The sequence below is a fragment of the Prinia subflava genome, chromosome 6 (assembly GCF_021018805.1).
Source record: "Prinia subflava isolate CZ2003 ecotype Zambia chromosome 6, Cam_Psub_1.2, whole genome shotgun sequence".
Lineage (NCBI taxonomy): Eukaryota > Metazoa > Chordata > Aves > Passeriformes > Cisticolidae > Prinia > Prinia subflava.
In genome coordinates, this window is record NC_086252.1 from 8,902,157 (window position 1) to 8,924,087 (window position 21,931).

Genomic DNA, 21,931 nt, shown 5'->3' on the forward strand with positions numbered 1-21,931 from the left:
ACATCCTACCTCTGTGTTTTAAAGGATTCTCTGCAAAGGATGGGAAGTGCTGTCCCAGCCCTTCCTCCTGCAAGGGGAGGACCTGACCTGCTTTTCTTAAACACTGGCATCGTTTCCTCTTTTGTATTTTGAACGTGCCATAATGATTAGGTGCATCAAAAGCATACGGTGCAAAGCTGAGACAGAGAGATTAATGACTTATTGTAACAATGGATCAGTAATGATCCATGATTATTCCCACTATTTTCTTTGTGTCTTCAGCTTGTTGTGCAGGTGAGAGCTCTCTCCTGCTCTTGAGTTCTGTTTGTGCATCAACCCTCACTGCTGGTTGGGTACCAGTGGAAAAAAAAATTGTAAAAAATGTGCACTTCTGTTCCCCTCAGTTGATGCAGGGTGATCACTTTTGGTATGTGACTTGACCTGAGACAATCTGTGACCAGTTTTTTTGTTGAAGGAAACTTCTCTTTTTAAGACAGACATTAAGTGCTTGGAATCGCTATGAGATAAATTTAAAGGATCAGCAGGATTTATTCTAAATTAGCTTTAAAGGTTTGGTTTTTCCTTTTAAATCCAAAAGAACTGATTACTATCCATAGTAGTAGTGACTGCAGTGGTTTGGCTGCACAAAATGAATTTCAGTCAAATAAAACTCACGGCCCTGGTTCACATCTGGGCTGGCTTCACTCCTGCCGAATGCCCGTGCAAGAACAGGCTCTGGGTGTTTCTGCCTCCTCACAGCAAACAAATGGCTGCATTAGCTTTCAGAAAAGGTTTAATGCCTGTGCAACGTGGAATATCAGTGTTGCAGTCTATGGCTTTACCAGCTGAGCTGCAGGAATTTGCTTTCTGAGCTGCGTTGGTCCTTAGCACGGGTTGCAAAATGGAAGGGAAGAATACAAAATGTCAGTGCAGATCCAGCCCACAGACTCTGGGGAGGTTTCTGAAGGACAGCAACTACCAGCAAATCAGAACACTGGAAAGTCAAGTCAGGTAACACTCAGCAGACACAATTTAAAAGCTGTAAGGATCAGTCAGACAGGTGACTTGCTCATGCTTTGGGAAACAGCAGAACATTGCTCCATGAGAGTGTTCAGTGCTCTGGTGCATCACAGTGTAACTCAGAGCTGGCCCTGGAGTTTTTTTCATCCACTCACTGCTCACCATCATTGTTGCTGGTGCTTTGTTTTTCTTAAGAGCTAGGATTTCTGCTCACAGCTTTTCCAGCGTATGCTTGGATCTCATCAACCCTCTGCTCACCTAATGGCACATACCTTGGAATGCCTTTCATGAGGTTTTTGTGTTCTGCTAGCCTGGGCCAGCAAAACTCCTCACCCACAGACCAAGCTTACTGTGACTTGTTTGGCTGCCTGGAAGTTTGGTCCTGAGCTTGATCTGCTCACCTGGGCTCCCCCACTACTCACCATAAAGGTAGAAAACCCCAGAGAAAACTCAGTACATCCTAATCCTAAGACAGATACTGCCAAAGAGCAATTCCTCCTCCCTTTAATTACTGAAGAGTTAAAAGTTAGTAAAGACAGATTTCATTCCTAGTGTTGCATACTCTTGTATTAAATCCTGCCAGAAACTGGGAGCTTTGAGATGTCAAATGCTGGCAAGTTCCACTGAAGTTGGGGCAGACGGGGTCAGTATCTTTATCACCCAGTAAGAACTCGATATATCTGAGGTTTTGTCTCTTCTTTTTAACTGATTTTCAAATACCCTCTTTCTCAATTACTTGGACTCTTCAACAAATGGCCGTGGTTGGGACCTTCCTCACACTAAAGATCAACTTTCCTGGGCATGGCTGCCCTAAGCAGTGCTCTTAAGATAGAATAGTACTTACCTGGCTGGAAATATGATCAGTCTCATAACAAATACTGCTGTATTTAAGGAAGAAACACACAAACCCATTTTGTAATTGCCAAGCAAGAATTTTTAGGTGTCCTGGCAGGCACAGGCATGAGTCTCCCTGAGGAGTTAGCAGGTCTCGAGGGTTTTCTGAGTAAAACATGAGCTGGCACAGGGCTTTGTGTTTCAAAAAGAAAGATGGGCTTAATCCTAGTTACAGTGCTTGATCCTCCCAGTGTTCCCAGTCCACCAGAGCTACGTGAGGTCCCAATATGACCGTGTCTTTCCATCTTGGGAATCTCCCAAAATAGCTGTTAAAAATATTATGAATAAAGTCGTGTTTAGGTATGACTTATAAGTGGTAAGGTGTTACAGAAAATCTGAAAATTGGAGCGTTCATGCTTTTAAGTTAAGCCTCCAAATGAGGTGGTAGTTTGTATTTTAAAACCTGAGCAGACCAAGCAGTTCTGGTTTTCTTCAACACAGTATGATGAACATAGGTCAAATATTCCCAGTTTTTGACTGTAGGGAGAACTTTGAAAGAACTTTTTGGGGCAGAGGGAGTTTCCTTGGGACAAAACTTTGAGCAGGTCCTGGAAACTTCTGGCTGCCTCCTGAAGCCCTTTGCCATGAGGCTGCTGGAAGCTCGAATTGCACAAGAGCAAATATTTCTGCAGCAAAGAGTTCACAGAGGGAACAGAGATTAGAATTGTTCCCATTTCTATTGAGGAAAAAAATCAAGGGGAAGGTGGTATGATAAATAAGCAGTCAATAGTTGCAGTAGTCTTAAACATAATTACTTTTGGTATTTATAAAAAGGACCTGCTCCATTCAAAAGAGTATATTTGAGCCAGTTTTACTGATTATGCCTCCAGTCATGGAGAATTTTGTTTGTATTGATCTGATCCAGGAGTGGGATTGGCTCCAGAAATGCCATTCTTGTCAGGCTCTCCTGTTTTGCATAATATAATGCTCATTTCAAAAGTTTAGAAATACCAGAATAATTTGCTCACAGATAAGAACAACCCAGTAGCTGTTGATTAAGAGGAAAAGTAAGTGCATTGAAACAGATAAACCAAAACCAGCCCAGAATCACACCTGACCATTTCAGCAGCATCCAGGCAGGCTGAACAATGTGTGAAAATATAAAATGTGCTTTATGTATTTCTCTTTTGTCATTGCATGATGACAGCAGGCTGATACACTGAGCTGAGCTGGGATCCTGTGCTGGCTTTTAGCTGGGCTTCAAAATGTAGAAGGCAGCAGTGTAATTTTAAAGGGTGTCCTTTAAAAGCTGTATTAAGATGGTGCTTCCTGACATATCTTTGCTGTGCATTCAGCCTGGGGACTCGTGGAAAGAAAATGTGTTTTTTTCGGTTGTTTTTCTCTTGTTTAATTGTGTAAAAATGGGAGGAGCTGAGGTCTTAAGGACAGTGATAGGGAAAACAATGTTGGATGTAGGTCCTTTGCTCAGGTTGCTCTTGGCTTGTCCAAAATACTGTTCAGAACAGTGAAAATGTTGAATTATGCAGTTCAGCTTGGAGGCACAGGTCTCTGCAGCCTTGTGACCTTCAGCCTGTGATGGGAGTGCCTCTGCCCAGTGTCTGATTCTGTCTCTGGTGGGATTGGTAGGGTTTGCTGAGACCTGGGTTTGACCCTTTGAGTGGTGAAGTCAACCTGCTTGGCCTTTTTCCTGCATTTCTGCCTCTCCAGCCTTTCTCTGCACTTGGTGGTAAACACCAGCACTTCAGCCCATTTGATGAGAGGTGTTTTAATTGCTGGGATGATCACAGGCTGCACTCCTGCTTCCCTGTCTCTGCTGCTGGTATTCAAGCATGACTGGCGTGACCCAGTCCTGCGAATCACTGCAGCTTTTTGTTGCAACTCCTGCATGTCTGTGTACAGATTTAATTTCTTTACGTGCTCCAGGGCCCCTGTTCCACACTGTCCTGACTGGCTGTGCTGTGGTTCCTTGCAGTGTGTGCCGGCACCGAGAACAAGCTGAGCTCCCTGTCTGACCTGGAGCAGCAGTACCGGGCCCTGCGCAAGTACTATGAGAACTGCGAGGTGGTGATGGGCAACCTGGAGATCACCAGCATCGAGCACAACAGGGACCTCTCCTTCCTCAGGGTAAGCAGGCTCTGTGCTCCTTCCTCTGCTGGGCTGGGGAAGACCAGGTGTGCCTCAGCTGTGATGGAGGAGGGGGATGAGATGCCAGGGATGTGCAGAGAGCAGGAGCAGTGTCACTGCTGTGAGGTGCTCTGAAGTAATTTGGATTTATCTGGGACGTGGGGGAGAGAGAGCTGTGGCACTGGAGGGTGACACTTCGCGGGTCTCTCCCTTTGTGTTGCCAGCAGGTACAGGGCAGGTGAGGTGGGGTTTAGGAGGGTCAGAGAATCACGTAGAGAAGCACTGGAGGACTGGAGAAGCTATTCCAAATAAAATGCTGGATATGGACTGATTCACAGAATAAGCAGGGGAAGAACTCTGGGACAGTGTTTGGGATGCATGCTGTGAGCCTAAGAACCTCCAGCATCCAAGGGAAGTCTGTGACACATGAAGGCTGTACTGCTTTTGGGGAGCCCGGGTTGTGAATTCTGTACATCAAATTTTGGGTTTGCGAAGGAACATTTCAGTGTGGTTTGCAGATACTCTGCAGCCACGCTGACAACCACAAGAGACAAGGGTGAACATTGAGTTCAAAGAAATCAAGCCCGTGGTTATTTGGCAATGCACATTCTTTATGATTAAAGAAATACCCCGCTGAAGGAGTGATCCAGATGGGCACCCAAGGGTGCTGCGGCTGATGTGATGTGGAAGGTAGGTCCGAGGGCCGGGGCAGAAATGGCCAGGCAGCGCCTGTGCCAGTGTGGTTGCAGCCTGTGCTGTGGTTGTACTCTCATGACACAGATGAGGGTTTACACTGCTCACACTGCCCTCCTGCCCCTCCTAAAAACGCCGATGCTGTTCCAGGGTGCGTGTCTGTGTGTCAGTGGCACGCTCACGTGGCGGGAGCAGCGGAGTGAGATCCGGCAGCAGGAAGAGGCGGTGGGAGGCAGCCCCAGCCGGTTGGGTTACACTCACCCACTCCCTTTGCTGGCTCTCGGGTGAGCTGAGTGCTCCATTCCAGTCTGTAAAACTGAGAATTTCCACCACGGCTTCTAGCAAAGGCTGAGCCAAGTCTCCGGCAGCGTGCTGAGCTTTGCTTCCCGTTGAGTGTGTTGGGGATTTCACAGCCTTGCCACTCCCTACACTGGTGTGTATTTACTCAAAGCGTACACCAGGCTGCTGAAAGGTCTGTGAGCGAAACTCAGCTACCAGACGTGTCTGGAGCAAAGTTTGGGGTGCTAATTACACCCAGACTAACAGATTGCCTGTTAATTCGAGTGACGAATGCCTCGGAAGCGAGCGCCATCCGCACATTTCACAGTTGTGACAGGTGGGGGGAACACATATGCCTCTGCTCTGAAACGGATACGGCTGGAGCAGCGCTCCCCGGCGCCTGGGACAGGTGCAGATCCTCCTCCTGTGGGGGCAGGATCCCTGCTCTGACTGGGGCATCTCTGGGGTTTCAGATGCCTCCTGACAGCCCTGAGTGGGCCACGGTGGTGGCTCAAATTCATCACAGACAGTCCTTCCTTCCGCTCCGGCTTTCCTTCCTCCTGACGCTGCCTGCTGGCAGGTAGAGAAAGCAAATTATTTGGAAATTAGGAATTAGCGCTCCTCGCAGAGGGCTGCCACAAGCAGCCTAAAATATTGGTGGAAGGAACCATCAAAATCATCAAATAAGAGTGAGAAGAGCATTTACCCTATTGGGCAAATGAAGGTGGTTTGGTCACCTGTGCTTTTTTGGTGACAGCTACTATTGCTTTTTTATTGGTTTTATCACTTCTCTTACCTGCATCTGCTCCCTTGCAGATGTCTCAGCAAAAAAAGGGGAACTTGAAACAAAACTCAGCAAACTGGAAGGCCTAGTTAGTATGATAAATTGTAGTCATTAAAGCAGAAAACCAAACAGAAGAGAACATGTTCTGGGAGAGGCAAATAAATAAATAAATGTTGGCACATTTACGCCGATAATTCGACATTCATTAGTCAGGCAGTATTGCTCCTTTTATCATATTAAAAATGGTTTTAATGGCCAAATGAAGGTGGCAGATGGGACATAACTAAGAGAAAGGCTGTTTGTCTCTCTCAGACTTAAATGTGGTGAGGTCGCCGTGCAACATCACGCTCCTTCAGCCTGCTTTGGTGTTTCAGTCTCTATTGCAATAATTTCCCTCTTCCTCCACCAAAAACGCTTCAGGTGGGTGCTGGTGCAGCCCTGGGTCGTTATCAGTGTCCCCAGCTGGTGATGACCTCTGTGTGCCCACTGCCCTCTCCGTAGTGCTCAGCTTAGCTGGGCAACTTCTTGCTCCAGGACAGAGGGAATCTGCAGGCATGCTGAGCCTTTTCATCATGCAGTAATAAACAAATAGCATAAATGAATTGAAGTGAAAAAAACCCCATAATTTTATTTACCCTGCAGAGGAACATTAAAAGATCGGCATCCCATCTCTCATATTTATTTAGACATTTATTCCCTAAGTAGATTTGCTTTATGTCTGTGAGTTAGCTGTCTGGATATCTCCTGATGAAGACTAAAAGGGGCTGTCTGTCACTTGAATGAAGTGCTCAGCCACTTAAACTTCCAGGCCTGCAGCTCATGAGCAGCTTGATTTCTGCAGGAAGGGATTGCACGTGCCAGTTGTTTCTTTTCCTGCTGTTCTTATAAGTGAGCAGAGCAGGAGTACATACTGTCTGTGTTACTTTAATACGTTTTATTTTGGTTCCTGGTTGTGTTTATAGTCTTGGTGTCGCTTTCCTGCGAGCAACTGCAATATGAACTCGTGTTCTGCATGTGCTGCCCTGCAGCTCCGCCAGCCCTGCTCCTGCTGCTCGCTGCTTCCCTGTGCTGTGGCCACAGTGGAGTCCTGCCAGAGGAAAGGGGCACTTAGCAGCAGGAAAAAAGTGTGTCTAAGCCTGAGTGTGGGGTAAGGAAAGACATTTCTGACATCTGTGGGCTGATAGCTGGCTTGCTGTGTCCTTCTTCAGAGGCTTAACCTACTCACAGAAAACGTACGAGGGTTATTCCGTGTTTGCAGTCCGACCTCTGCCAGCTTTGGCAGTGAAATAAGGCTGAGGCTGATGCAGCCATGGCTGCTGCAGTCCCCCCTCCCTGTCACAGCCAAGGCAGGCTCTCCGCTGCCATAGGTGCTGCCAAGAGCCTGATTGAGCTGAGCAGGACAAATAATCGGGTGCCAAGCAGTGCCTGGGAGCTCCCTAGTCCCTTGTGCAGGCTCCCCCAGCGAGGCAGCAGTGACAGTGCTGAGGGGCCAGCAGCTCCCGCTGCTTCCCAAGCCACCAGCATGCCTCACCTCACGGCACAGGCCAGGCTTTTGCACTAGGATTTGCTCCATGAAACCAGATAAGCTCCTGGAGCTGCTGCGTGTCTTGAGCCTCGTCCAAGCCAGAGCTGAGATTTGTTTCCCTGCTTTGGGCTTGAGAAAATAAAACCTGGAGAAAAGCTCGGATCGTTCCCTGGTTCATATTGCAAACAACTGTTTGAAGAACAGAAGGGGGGACCTATTTTAGTTTTGCTTGGCAGAGCTGACAGTTCCTATTGTGGGCTGTACTTATTTCTTAATGAAATCTCCATATTCAATTTTCAGAATAAAATACACAATTAGTGTATCACATAACAATCTTCTGCAAGTATTCTGTTAAACACATTTGGTAAATGAGAGTTATCTTTGACTAATCCCCTGGCTTTTGGCGACTCACTGTCAGTAAATTGTCTTCTTGTGCCTGGATTTTATTCACGCAATTCAGATTATTTATTTTTAAAGACATGATCAAAGTTCTGTGCTGGTCCCTGCCATAATTCTCCCAAGTCATTATGAAAGTCATTTTTAACCGCAATCAATAGTCTTCCAAAATTATCTACCACTGCTTTATGTTTTTTTTTTTTTTTCATTTACCTCAGCAGTGCTTGTGTAGCACCTCCAGGCCCACTTGCAGGGCAGTAATGTGACATTTAACAGGGTTCAGGGTGTTTCGTCGTGAATGGTACATTTATTGCAGAGATGTAGGGCTCCATCTCCCTCTGTCAGCACACATGGCCCCGTGCTTGGTGAGAGACCCTGCAGGGTGAGGACTGCCAGAGAGCCAGGGGAAGTTGTTGGAAAAACAGAAATGGGGGGTTTAAAATGCTTTTTGGCCTTTTACAGCAAAACAGGGCTAAGCAGACCCTTTTAAAAGCTGTGGTGGCAGAGCTGAGAGGAGATGTTGGCACAGAGAGAGTCTACATGAGGACAGACGTGTCGGGGAGGGGTGTGCAGAGACGGGAGGGCAGTGCCTGGCAGAGCACTTTTGATGTGTGTGGCTCCTGGAGGCCTGGCAGCACGGCTCTGCCTCCCTTCTGCAGTAAATGGGACCTGGCTGCCCAGCTGAGAGGCTGCAGCGAGGTCCCTGCTCAGCAGAAGGGGCTCTGGGGTGCCTGTCAGCAGCTCCCAGGAGGACAGGCTGTGGGCAGCGGTGTCTCTGTGGAGGGGGATTTTCTGGCATTGCAGTGTGGCCCTGCCCCAGAACAGGGGTTTGCTGGGCAAGGCTGCCCTGTGGCATTTGTCATGCAGTGAGTTGCATCACTTGCCAGTGTGTGTTTTGCCTTTGGCCAGCAAGAGGCCAAATGGCCTCCACGGAATTACAGCATGGAAATCGAGTAAGCGTGTTTATGTGTTGGTAATTTCCCTCCCAGGACCGTACCTGTTAGAAAACAGAACGTGAACAGCAGAGCTGTGATGGTCAGAGGTGGAGGGAGGACATCTCCAGCTTGCTGTTGAGCACAGGTGCTGTGCTGGGTGGGTTACAAGAGCCCAGTGCATGCCAGACCGTGCTTCTGGCATGGACAGAATGTTTCACTCCGGCTGTGAGCAGCTGCCAGCTGTGCTGGGTGAACCTGAGCTGAGTTCAAAGTGAGCTGCATCCTGGGCTCGGAGGGTGGAGTGGGAGCACAGGCCAATTGCAGAAGGCATGTGTGATACAGCTCTGCTCCAGGAAAATGGCTGCTTCTCCATTTCCCCTTGCTTGTGTAGAAATAGCAGCTGAAAATAATCAGCTTACAGCAGTTTACACTCTTCCCAGAGTGGCCAGGAAGCAAGGGAAGGAATGCCACAGATTTGCATGGTCTTCCAGGCCTGTGCTGTGCTTGGAGGCAGGTACTGAAAAGCTGCAGGCACAGTGAGTGGCTGAATACCAGGCACTGGTGTGGTCACTGCTGTTCCCATGCCCTCTTCCCTTTATCCTGACAGAGATCACACTCCACACAGTCCCTAACACAGAGTCAGCCAGCTCCATCCTGACCCCACCACTCCCAGGGCCCCCGGCTGATAGGGAAAAGGCATCCAGCACTTTCTGACCTCAATGTCTTCAGAGGTGCTACGTTATTTTTGTGCTCCTGTTGCTTACTCCCCTTGTGTTACGGTGACAGATCTGCTTTCCTGTGCTGTCCCAGTCCCATTGCAGGTATCTGTAATTCAGGTATGTCCCTGTAGCTCTGCAGGCCGGCCTGAGCAGCCCCTGTGCCTCCCTTGGATGCTCAAAATCCCCATTTTCAGCACTGCCTGTCATGGTTTTGACCCATTTTTTGTAGACACAGGACATGGGGCTGCTCATTTTGTGCCTAAGCCTCTGGTCTAAGCCTCCAGGCTGCTGCTGCTGGATGCAACTTGGTAGCCCAGGGGCCCTGCCCACACCTCCCCTTCCTTCTCCCTGAAAGGCTGGGTCAATATACAATTATATACAGTTGATATATAAACACATATACAAAATATACAATTAATCCTCCCGCTGAGTTCACCAAACTGTAACCAATTATAATGCTCTTTAGCATGCATTATTTAGCAATTATTTTTTGGTGGCTTGGTATGAAATGTACGTTTGAAATCCCCACTTGTGTTTGGGAGGAGAGCTGGGTGCTGCAGGAATGCAGATCTGGGTGCTGCGGGAATGCAGAGCTGGGTGCTGCGGGAATGCAGAGCTGGGTGCTGCAGGAGTGCAGAGCTGGATGCTGTGGGAATGCAGAGCTGGGTGCTGCAGGAGTGCAGAGCTGGGTGCTGTGGGAGTGCAGAGCTGGGTGCTGCGGGAGTGCAGAGCTGGATGCTGTGGGAATGCAGAGCTGGGTGCTGCAGGAATGCAGAGCTGGGTGCTGCAGGAATGCAGAGCTGGGTGCTGCAGGAGTGCAGAGCTGGGTGCTGCAGGAATGCAGAGCTGGGTGCTGCGGGAGTGCAGAGCTGGGTGCTGCAGGAATGCAGAGCTGGGTGCTGCGGGAGTGCAGAGCTGGGTGCTGCGGGAGTGCAGAGCTGGGTGCTGCGGGAATGCAGAGCTGGGTGCTGCGGGAGTGCAGAGCTGGGTGCTGCAGGAATGCAGAGCTGGGTGCTGCAGGAGTGCAGAGCTGGGTGCTGCGGGAGTGCAGAGCTGAGTGCTGTGGGAGTGCAGAGCTGGGTGCTGCGGGAGTGCAGAGCTGGGTGCTGCGGGAGTGCAGAGCTGAGTGCTGTGGGAGTGCAGAGCTGGGTGCTGCGGGAATGCAGAGCTGGGTGCTGCAGGAATGCAGATCTGGGTGCTGCAGGAGTGCAGAGCTGGGTGCTGCAGGACTGCAGAGCTGGGTGCTGCAGGAGTGCAGAGCTGGGTGCTGCAGGAATGCAGGCTCCTGCTTTGGTGCAGCGATGGACTGGGGTGTGAATATTTGTGTCTGTGCCTGCTGAGTGCTCTGAGGGTTCCCTGGGAAGTATTTTTGGGGGGGAAGGTTGTCATGGAGGATGGCTGCAGGTCTCCAGGATATCCTGAGTTTAATGGGGATGGCACTGGGCTGCTCCTCCCATCCCAGCTGCTGCAGGGCTGCCCCGGGAGTGCTGTCAAAGCCCCTGGGGCAGTAGCAGCCACATCCCCCTGTCCCCATGGTTGATTTGCTGTTAAAACTCATGCCATCACTCTCATGGAGGTGGTGTCAGTCTGCCATTTGCCACTTGCTGTGCATCCCCCTATGAAGGGGGAGTTCAGAGGCTCCCCTGCCAGAGCTCTTGGGGGGCTTGGGGATGGATCCCACCGTGGGGCTTGGTTTGCCCTTTCTCTGGGTTGGCAGTGACCAAGAGCATCCCCAGCTCTCCCACAGCCTTTCTTTGCCTGTGTCTCCTTTGATAACAGGGAGCATCCTTCAGCTGTATCCTGTGTGGAGAGGAGAGGTCAAGATTTGAAGCCCAGATTGATTATGGAGTCTCTTTAAGTTGTCTTTCAGCATTTCCCATTCAGCTCCTGTTGTATGGCAGGCACTCCATCCCCAGCTGCCTGGGAAGCCTGATTCATGTGCAAGGCAGTGATCACCACTCTGGATCAGGAGAGAGATCAAAGAGGCCTGACTTAAATTATTCAGAGTAGCCCACACCCACCCCCATGCTGGAGATCAGCAATATCCTTTTCACTCTCCCATTTCTGTGGCTGCAGTGGAGCTGCCCTTGGTTAGGCAGAGCAGAGCACTGGGGGGTGATGTGGGGCAGCTCCCCCATGCCTGGGGGCGGCTCCACTCCTCCCTGTGATGTGAGGTGGGAGTCTGTCTGTCCTTCCCCTGGTCCTGTTGGACCTCTCAGGCCCCTCTGGCAGCTTCTGGGTCTGGCAGGGGTGCCCAGGTGGGTGTGGGATGCTCAGGAGTGCTCCTGCTCTCACTGTGCCATTCCACCCTGCTCCCACCACCCTGCTGGGACACTGTGAGGTGCAGGAGGCTCCAGGAGCACGGATCTGCCCAGGACATCAGGATCAGTGCTCCAGCTGGAGCATTCCCCAGTTTGCTGAGGGACTTGCTGGGTGGGTGCAGCAGTTCTGCTGGGTCACGTGTGGAGGATGAGAATATAGACCAGGACTCAAATATTTAACATGAACAAAAATAACTGTGGCTCTGCCTAGACTAGTTCAATTTTTCTTAGAGTAAATACAGACTATCAATTTATTTCTTTTCCCATTCTACTATACAATTTATTTCTTTTCGCATTGTTTAGTGCCTGATCAGTCTTCCTTCTGTCCATCCACAAAGAGCTCTGATGCCTGGGTGTCTGCAAAATACATGTGGCTAAGCCAGTCCACAGAAGCTGCTGGGATGAGCACTGTAAAAATGTTAGGAGCGGAGAGGAGGACATTATTAAAAACAAAACAGTGCAAACCTTCTTAATTAGGTGTTGTCTCTCTTCAAGGCTGATCTTCCCTCTTGGCCAGTGAAACCAATTACACCCTCTCTTTCAACCACCTTATGTTGTTAATGATCTTACTCTTTAAAAACCTCTCCCCTACAAACAAGATTGGAAATGCTGGCCTTACTGAAGCTTAAGAAAAACAAATAGCAGAGTAAACTTAAACCAGCCAATGGGAAAAAAAAACACCCAACCAAACAACTGTGGTTACAACTGCTTTTAAATTATAAATGGATTTGTTGGGTTGTAAAGCAAATGAGCAGTTTTCTTTCAAGCACAGAAAGAAGGGTTATGTGGTGTAAATGGTGAGTGTAACGAGATTTGAAGTGTTAACCCCAGCTGGAAGATGGTATAAACTCCACCATTTCACTCTGTTCACTGACAAGCTTTGCCCAGATGTCATTAAGGCTCATTTATTCTCCTCTTTGTCCACCTTCCCTCTCAAATCCTTCAGCAGAACAGAGAGGGAAGTTGGGAGCACAGATGAGGAATGGAGAGGGATATAGCTACACGAGTAATTCAGTTGTAGCAGCCTGTGCCCGGTGGAAGTGTGTTACACTTCCCTTTGAGTAACGTTCTTCTGTTTTCCTGAGCATTTAGGCAGTTGCCAAATTTTCCTCTAACCCTCCCTCCCTCCAGTCCCGTTTTGCTATGGAATGAAATGAAATTAGACAACCCAACTGCGAGAGAGCTGAATAATCTTGCATTGTAATACACCGACTCAGAGTCCTGGATCAATGGGCTTGAATTACTGTTAAAATCCATATGAAAAGGAAAGCGAGGTCTTTTGCTGTAAGCTGTGTCAAGGGGTGGAGGAGCAGAGGGATGGATTGAGGCTTAGCCAACTGTTTTTGTGCTAAACTGGATCAATTTTAAAGGTTTCCTCTGTAGATTGCCAGCCACGGGGCTTTTATAGTTCAGAAATGTCAGCACAATTGTGCAGATTGCAGAATTCAGCAACAATGCTCCCACCCCAGACAGTTGCAGTGCACCCTCACACATAAGCTGATGTTTCTGTATTAGGAAAAGAGTTTAAGTTTCACCCCTGGGGTTTTAAGGAAGAAGAACCAGAATCTGCTGTGCCCAGTGCCAGCACAAAGGCACCTCTTGGCTCTTTGAAATGCACCTCAAGACCTGCAGCTGTTCCTGTTGGGCAGCTCACCAAAAACCCCTCCTTGATGTTGTATTCTCTAGAAAGAGCACAAAGTCTCTTGGCACTTTTTAGGGTGTCTTAGCAGGTGCATGGGACTTCCCTGCACTGTGCACAGTTTTTCTTCTTTTGTCTTGTATTGTTACTTTCTCTTTTATTAAAACCTTTTGCATTTTCAAAGCACACCCAATCAGCCTCTTGCTGATTATTCTTAAGCCATTTCTGGGAAGTTGCTGGTTAACCCTTAGAGCTTGATCCACCTTCGTGGGGCTCATAACACACTGGCCTCACACAGAATTGTATCACCAAACCTGGCCACTAATTACTCATTATAACCCCCTAGTCATGCAGATCCTGTCTGGGTGCCCAGGAAGGCTGGGGCAGAGGGAGAAGTCGTTCCTCCTGAGCATCCTCCTCAAAAACAGCATGTCAGGGGAGCGTTTTCATGGATGTGTGCTAGTGAAAGCTGCCTCAGGGTGTGAGGGCACTGGAGGTGGCCAGGGCGTGGTAGAAGATGTGTCTGTGGCATGGAGGATGGGTTTGTCCAGCCCAAGAAGCAGCCAGCAGGAATCTCTGTTAACCGCACATGAGCCGGTTCTGAGTGCTGAATCCTGCAGGGTGTGAAAGCAGGCACCACTGACTCCTCAGGGGAGATGTGCCTGGGGTTGTGCATCTTGATGGGAAGCTGGAATGGGAAAGGTTTGGTGAAAAGTCGAGGCTCCAGTCCTAGTTCAAGGCAGTACCTCCACAGAGTAAACACAACCAAAATCATCCACTGCTCCTCAGTGTTTGCAGTTAGCTCAAAGGGCAGTGGAGCCTGCATGCTGTACTGAGCAGCAGGCAGTGCTTCTTCTCCCCCTTTGGTGGTCATTAGTCCTTCCAGAGAGAAAGAATGAAGTGCTCTGAGGTAACGTCTGAACATAATAAACCTGGAAATGTCAAAAGGCAAGGCAGAAATATCACGCTGATTTTGACAAACCCGTGCTGTTTTGTGCAGGAAAAGTAATACTGATAGCTTAATGTTGCTCACTGGAGAGTGGTTGTAACAAAAACACATTTTCTGAGAGAGTTTATGCTCATGCCTTAAGAAAACAACCTTAATAAGCACAACATGGAGCTGAACCCCTCAAAGTAAATGCTATTGAGTTTGGATATGGTAAAAGAGAGATTTGCAGCCAAGCAGTCCAAGAGCTCGAGTGGTGGCCAGTTCCTGATGTCACCACTCATTCTGATTCCTTAAGTTTTGAGATGTTCACTTATTTCTCATTCTGATGTTTTGGGGTTGACACAGGTCCTAAAGTGCCAGCAAAAAAAGCTGTACAATGTTACAAATTGCTGTCTAATTCGGGCTAACAATGGTGATGATGGTGGAAGTATCTGTGTGTTGCTGTCCCCAGACAGGGCAGCTTGAGATGTGCAACAGGGCTGGCTTGAATTCTGCAAAGCAAAAACAACCCCCGGTGTAATGCATACCCCAGAAATAATAATGATGGTTCACCCTTAAAACTGTGATGCAGAGTGGAGGCCTAAGAAAATAAAATCCATTCTGAATATCAGGGAAGCACAGAAGAGGATGAGGGAAAAAGAAAAGGCAGCTGCAAAACTGTGACCTCCCTGCATTTCTGTCCCATTCGTGTGACGTTCTCGTGAGCACACCTTGCCTGATACAGGGAAATGTATTAAAAACATTAAAAATCCTTGCCTGGATCCCTGTGGAGGGGCACTGCAGGAAGGGGCACAATGAATTTCAGCTCCAAAGAGGTGTCAGCGATACGCAGGCAGAGAGGAACCGGGTGAAAATCTTTGCTGTATTTAGGTATCACAGTATTTGATACTTAAAAGCATTTTTAAGTATTTGTGTGCTATGTTTGCAGTATTTATGCTGTGTTTTAACCACCGTAGAGAGTGGAGACAGCTGCCCAGCTTTGACCTACAACGTTTTGCTGCTGCTGGTTGCACTCCCAGCTCTCCCACTGGTGCTGGGCATCCTCCTTGCCCGCCTCCTCTGCCTGTTTGCTTTTTCTTTCCCCTGAAAATGCTGACATTCGGAATTGAGGCCAGGTGAGGTGCATCAGTTTAGGAAGCGGGAGCTGACCCCCCTGTGCTGTCATTATCTGTGGAGCCCGGCCGGAGGTCACGGCAGCGGTGCCCGGTAATGACGGCAGGTGCTGGAACACGCTCCCTCGTCAGCTCATCACTTCAGTGCCAAAGCAATAATTTGATCTCAGCAGAACAGCTGCTTTTAGACCGCAGATTATCCACTATTTCATCTCCTCACGGAGCTGCAGAGCTGATTTGTTTCAGCCACAGATCAATTATGTCCCGAAACAACACTCAGTTCACTGGTATGGTGTGGAATGAAGCTAAAATGGGTTCAGGCGTTAAGGGTAGATCTTGTGTTGCAGACTCTCTGTCCCTGCACACAAATACCCATCACCAGGGAGGGAGTATTCATTCATTCCTGGAGCCAGCCCTGCTCATTTCATTAGGAGTTATTTTAGCTCCTTACATAGATGCATATGTAAGGATAAACCGTGTTTATTTCTTGCACTTCCCTGTAAGTGCCCCTGGTTGGGGCACACCCGAATTGTTCAAAGTTATCAAATGTATGGTCAAATACCCCTGCTCAGAGCCCGTTGGGAAGCACTGTGTATCACCTGCAAGGAGACCAGTCCTTGCAAAACACGTGTTTTACTTGATGTTATTGGCCTTTTAAGCAAAAGTTTCTCAGTGAAATTGAGAATTTTTGCTTCGTTTGCAATGTAGACCTTGCGAATCGATGTGGAGCGTGCTCGGCTGGCACACGCCTGAACTGTGCTAAGAAGCAGCAAAATCCCCAAAATAATGGCATAGCTAGAGGTATTCCTGGTAGGCAAGGCAACATTTCCTTGGGCAGAGCAGGTCCAGCACATGTGAATCTGTACCAGCATGGACATCCCGGCATCTCTCACTGCAGCCCTGCCGTCCCCTGCTTGGGGATGGATCCAGCTCATGCTGCAAGTATTCACCAAGCAAATGCTGATAAAATGCTAAAATACTGCTTTGCTTTGGCTTGGTGGGCCTGGTGTTTGACCAAATGGCGCAGTATTTATTTAATAGAAGAGGTAATTAATAATTAGTGTGCTTTGAGGTGGATTGCAGGGATGCAGGTGTCACTGGGGGGGAGTGAGCTACCCACCCCACCTCTGTTTTCTGAAAAAGAGGATTTCTGAGGTGGCATTTGGAAGCTTTCTGCCTCTCTGCAGGCAGAGCAGTGGGAGAGGGGAGCACTCCACATAGAGCCCCACACTGGGAGGTGTGGAGCAGCTGGCTCCTAAGAGACCTGGCAGCTCTCAGTATTCCCAGGGCTGGCGTCCTCAGCTCGGCCTAACAAGATGAATTTGAAAATATCAGCGCTGAAAGGGAAGCATTTCAAATAAGGCAATCTGCACACACGTGCACAAACCCGTCAGAGCCAGCCAAGCCTGCAGCCAGGAGTTATAAAAATCCTATTTATTTAAATGACTTTGAATAGAGTTCACCTACTCCCGGAGATTTCAGTTTAAAAAGAAATCATTTTGGTGGGGTTCCTGCACCTCAGCTCCTCCTGTAAAAGGTCACCTTTCTCCAAATGTGCCTTCAGTTTGTGAGGCCTCATCATGGGGGTTTTTTTAAAGTTTCTGTGGTTGGTTAAAGCTCCTGCTGTACCCAATGTGTTGGGTTGTTCCCTCTGGAAGGAAATTACATATCCTTTTACATCTAATGAGGGCTGGAATTTGTCTAGGTGAAGCAACTGGTAGTTTTACTATCCCTGCAACTCTGAGAAGCCTAAACCCAACGGCTCCTCAAGCAATTTTCAATTTTTCTTCTTCTCCCATGAAATTTTAATGCTCCATCATGGCACGAATTCATAGTGGATGCAAATGTTTTATCAGATCTGCTGCAGACAGCATCCCCTGGACTTTAATTTCATGCCAGAAGCGTGAATCCCATTGTGTGTGGTTAGCAGGGGCTTCTCAGAAGTAAAAGCAGCCAGCCTTCATCTTGGCTTCAGGAAAGCTCCTAATAAAGGTTTCTCTTGTTTCCTTAAATAAACATCTCCAGCTCCAGCCTCCAGAGGCATCTCGGAGTGCCCCTCTCATGAAACAAAAAGGGCTCTTGTCTGATAGCACTCTTAAGGGGCAGTGAATTCTCTTGCCCCTCACTTAATTGGCAGGTAATTGGCCATCATTTGAATCAGTACAAGGTTTGGGGGTTTATTTGTTTATTTTTTAATTGAGCTAAATGCCTCCTCTGCTTTCCCACTGCCTCTGATCTCTGCTGGAGAGAACAAATCTTAGCAGCCTGGAACATGACACGTTTCTCCCATGGCTTTTGTCTCCCATATGCTCTGGTTCAGCAACAGTTTCAGCTGATGGCTGTGACAGCAAAACACCTTTTTTATTTAAGCTACAGCTTTCTAGAAATATGTCTTTGGGCTTAATCAACATAACCTTCAGCGGTTCTTTGAAACCCAGGATCTAAAAGCCATGAATGTCAGAAACACTTTATGGCTCGTGGGAGCCTTTAGTGCTTCTGACAGATAAAAGTGGAGGAGGAGGCCATCAAAAAATGCACCAGATACCGGCTGGAACGGGCTCTTGCTGGTGGCTGACAGTTGTGCCCCTGCATTGGAAAGGAAAGGCTACTGAAAGGAAAATGTACCACTGAAGGACGGGATGTGCTCTGCAAGACATCCTTGGTGCTGAGCTTGGGCACCCTTTAGTGGCAGAAACAGTCCTCTGCCAAAAGGTCTTTTGGAGGTCAGAGCTGTTGGTTTATTATTAGGACAGTACTGTTGTTGTTATTTTTAAGAAGGAGAGGATAAAATGAGAATGAATTACAGTAAAATGTCAGCAACTGCTGAAAATAGAGGAGAAGCAACAGTGTGCCTCTGGTATTTTTGCAGCCAGGCGAGCACACGCAGCAGGAATAGTGCCAGCGTGCAATTTCCATCAGCTCCAATTACTACCTTGGCCTGGTTTTAAATATTTAAAGTTTCATGTTTAATTTTGGATGATGTTGAATAACAAGAATCAAAATATGGAAATTCACTAAGGAGTATTGGCCGTAGCAAGCGGGTATCAATAATGTAAGCCGCGTGGGACTGAGTGGCCCTGGTCTTCTCAGACTTCCCCATTTCTCTCGTGTTCCCTGTCCAAACGTGATTTATTAAGCAATCCTCTGAAGGGATTGTCCTTCCCCACTATCTTTTATTATTGGTGGGAGCCAATTTGAGGCTCGCTCTGTTGTGCGAGGGACCGGTTCCCTCGTGTGATTGATGAGCCAGATGGGAAGTGATTAGACTTTTACAAGCCCATGCTGCTTGGAACAATATTACCAGGAGGGAAAAAAAAAATAAAAGCTGTTGTTCAAATCTCCTGTTCTTGTTTCTGAGGTTCTCCTTCCTCCTCTTCCGTGTCTCCTCATTTTTCTGGCTTGCTTTGCGCCATCAGGAGAGCGCGTGGAAGAGCGGAGGTAACCGTAGGAGGCAAAGCTGCCAGCTGTCGTGGGCAGAAACACTTTTTTCCCTTTATTGTTGTTATTTTTTATGAAGACTGATTGCAATTTGTTCCTGATATGCTTCCCCAGGGGTTTGCCTCCTTCAAAGAGAGGCAGTAAAGCAGGAACAGGGCTGGTAGGAGGAACAGGAGGACGGGCAGGACGTGCTTCCCTAAGAGCAGGGAGGGGCAAACCACAGCTCAGGCACTGGAACCTGTTTGCCCAAAGAGCATTTGCTGGATCACTCATGGTTGGTTCCAATGATGGCCAAGCAGACCCTTCCCCCAGGGATCCCAGCAAACCTCATCTCTGTGTTCCTGTCTGTGCTGGAGTCCAGGTGTCCTCAGTTTGTTCTTGCATCCTTTCACCTTTAGCACGTGGTTGTTTAATCCTAAAACCTCTGCTCCTTCTCTTCTCAGTGCCTGGCAGAGTTGCATCCTGGAAAGGCAAGATGGTGCACAGTTATCTTTGCTCCTAAGATTCCTACATCAGCTCCTTGTGCTTTCATTCAGGGGTTTTCACCTGGTTATTTTTTTACTTTCAAGGCCTTCCTCAGGAGATCTCTAAAACTTTCCTGCTGGAGCAATGGCAAATTGCAGCCAGAGAGCTGGGGCACAGGCACTGCACAGCAGCCAGGCATTGCAGTGAGCGGGGAATCCCCTTCCCTGGCACAAGTTACATGGATTAGTCCATTTTAGCTTTAAATATGTGCTCTTTACACACACAGAGCCTCGGGGCACTGTCCCCTGTCACCGAGGCCAGGATGAGGTCAGAACCTTTGGGGAAAGAAAAAAAAAAAACCACCAAAAATGCTGCCCGTGCCTTCTTGGCATCCCAGTGGTGGGATTTCATCTTGGAAATGCAGATTTCATCTCCACTCCATTCTTCAGCTGGAGTGGAGCCTGGGGCATGGCTGCTGTTCTGGTGGCACTGAAAGGATGTTTCATGAGTGCTGTCAATGAAAAAGCTTTTGCAATAGGGAAAAAAAAGTAATGGTGATGTTTTATGAGACCCCCTAATGGTAGAATGCAGCACCTGGGTGAGGGAGGTGGGAAAGGAGGACTTGTTACCAAGAGAAGCAAACTTCTATAAAAGCCAGAGCTGTAGAAATATTTGACGCTTCAGCTGAACTGGGAAAGAATTATGAAAGTCAATTGGGGTTGCCCCAAGTGAGGAATCTTTTTATTTAACTCATCAAACTGAAAGTCCTGCAAAGCGTTTCTTTGCAACAATTGAAATTTTTTTTTGTTCATCTCCAAGTTCTTAATTTGTTTTAAATAATGTGTTCTAATAAGCTTCAAAGCAATAAGCACCTTGATTTTTAAATTGTGTTTTTCTTTCCCCTTCCCAGGCAGAGCTATTTGCCACACTCAAGTTTAATATGCAGTTTGCTTTGGTCAACCAAAAATTGATTTTTCCCCCCTGTGCTGATATGTTTATTCTTCAAAAACTTTCTCCAAACTAATAAGGATGGATTTTTCCATGGCATTTTATCTAATCTGCCTTCTCTTTGCTGGGTTAAAATTTGATGGAAACAAGTTATTTGTAAAAACACGGGTCAGATTGTGTTGTAGTGAAAAGAGTTCTTGCCTCCATAAGAAACGTAACGAATGAAACAAAATGAAGATCACAGAGGTTGTAGTAAATTTAGTAAATGTGTGTATCATTGAACTTCGTTGGAATTATTGTAAATGGTGTTTTTTAGTTTAATTAGTTACAATTAGCCCAGGAACTGCTGGAGCCTTTTCTCTTGGATTTACAATAGATCACGGTAGAGCATTTTTCCCATTACTGCCATGGGAGCAGTGATTGAGCTGGATCTGATCTCCCACATCGACTGGCTTTATCCATAGAAGTGTAATTTATATATGTACATCTAGTTGTCTTTGCCATTTTTAACAGGAGCCTGGAGCAGGCATAGAGCAGAGTTTATGCTCTGCTAAGGCGTTTTTCATCAAGAGTCATCTGTGAGAAGGGATTTGAGCATACAAAGCAGGAGCAGGATTGTTCTGGTTGGTTTTGGAAGTGCTTTTCTGGTGCTCCATGGGCTGGTGACACCCTGGGCAGTGGGGTTAGGGTTTGACTGCAAACACACACGTGTGCAGATCCCAGAAGAGTCCAGAGAAGAATCCAGTCCTTGCACAGACCGGTCTGGTGGGTGCAAGGATTTTGCCTTGCTCAGCATCTCAGTGCATTTGGGGGTTTCTTCGTATCGATCTGCTCAGTAATGGGATAAATAATTTATCAGCTGGCGCTTTGGCCAGCCTGCTGTCCGTGCACCTCGAGGAGAGGTGCTGTGAGAGCTGTATCAGCTCCACAGGCAGGGAGGGCACCCAGAAACACACACAGAGCTCAGCTGAAGCCCGTCCTGCCACTCGGCCGCCTCGGGGACATGCCGAGGAGAGGAGGACAGATCTGCTGCAGATCTGGCTATCTCGGGGGGCTGTGGGGTAAGAGGGGCTGTGCAGGGCTGCCAGCCCTGCCTGGCACTGCAGCTCCCCGAGCCAGGGGCACTTTGGGGTTTAGGGAAGGCCAAACACTTGAAGGCTTTCTCTGCCCACCTGTAAACGCAGAGTTGGTGCACTTAACGTGCCCGTGCACACTCAGGGAGGGTAAAAGGAGTGACTGTCTTGTGTCTCTGGAGCAGGGCAGCTCTGTGCCTCAGCTCTCTTGTTCGCCCTCCACCTTGCTCCTAAACCATCAGGCTTTGCATCAGATGGAGCAGCAGCACCTGAGAACCCAGGCTGGCAGTTCCTGTACCTGTGGATGGAGTGAGGCTGTCTCAGCAAACACTGAGCCACGTGCAGGCTTCTTCAAAACTGTTTCCATCAACGGAAGAGTGCATTATTTATGATTCCATTTTCCCCTCTGTTTGGAGAGCATTTATCAAATCAATCAGAGGATTAATTAGGTCATTACTATTTTTTCATTATTTGCCTAAGCCTTGGTGTATTTACACTACACAAATAGAGAGGCCCCCAGTAAATGGGATCAGGAGCTTGAAACAGGCACTTTCTTCCCCAGACATCAGGGGAGGAGCCTGAGGCTGGCTCTGCAGCATGACAGCTGGCAAGGAGGTTGTGATATATAAGAAGTGATGGGATGCTGTCAGTGTCATTTGTGTGCCCTGAACGAGGTG

At 48.0% G+C, this 21,931-nt stretch overlaps 1 protein-coding gene across 1 annotated transcript in view; it reads left to right on the top strand.

Moving 5' to 3' along the window:
* The window catches only part of ERBB4 (erb-b2 receptor tyrosine kinase 4), a 528,150-nt gene that overhangs the window by 212,108 nt on the left and 294,111 nt on the right, over nt 1-21,931 (top strand). Inside the window, exon 2 of the mRNA XM_063400120.1 lies at nt 3,827-3,978. Coding sequence (XP_063256190.1) covers nt 3,827-3,978 — 152 coding nt within the window. The remainder of the gene's footprint in view (nt 1-3,826; nt 3,979-21,931) is intronic.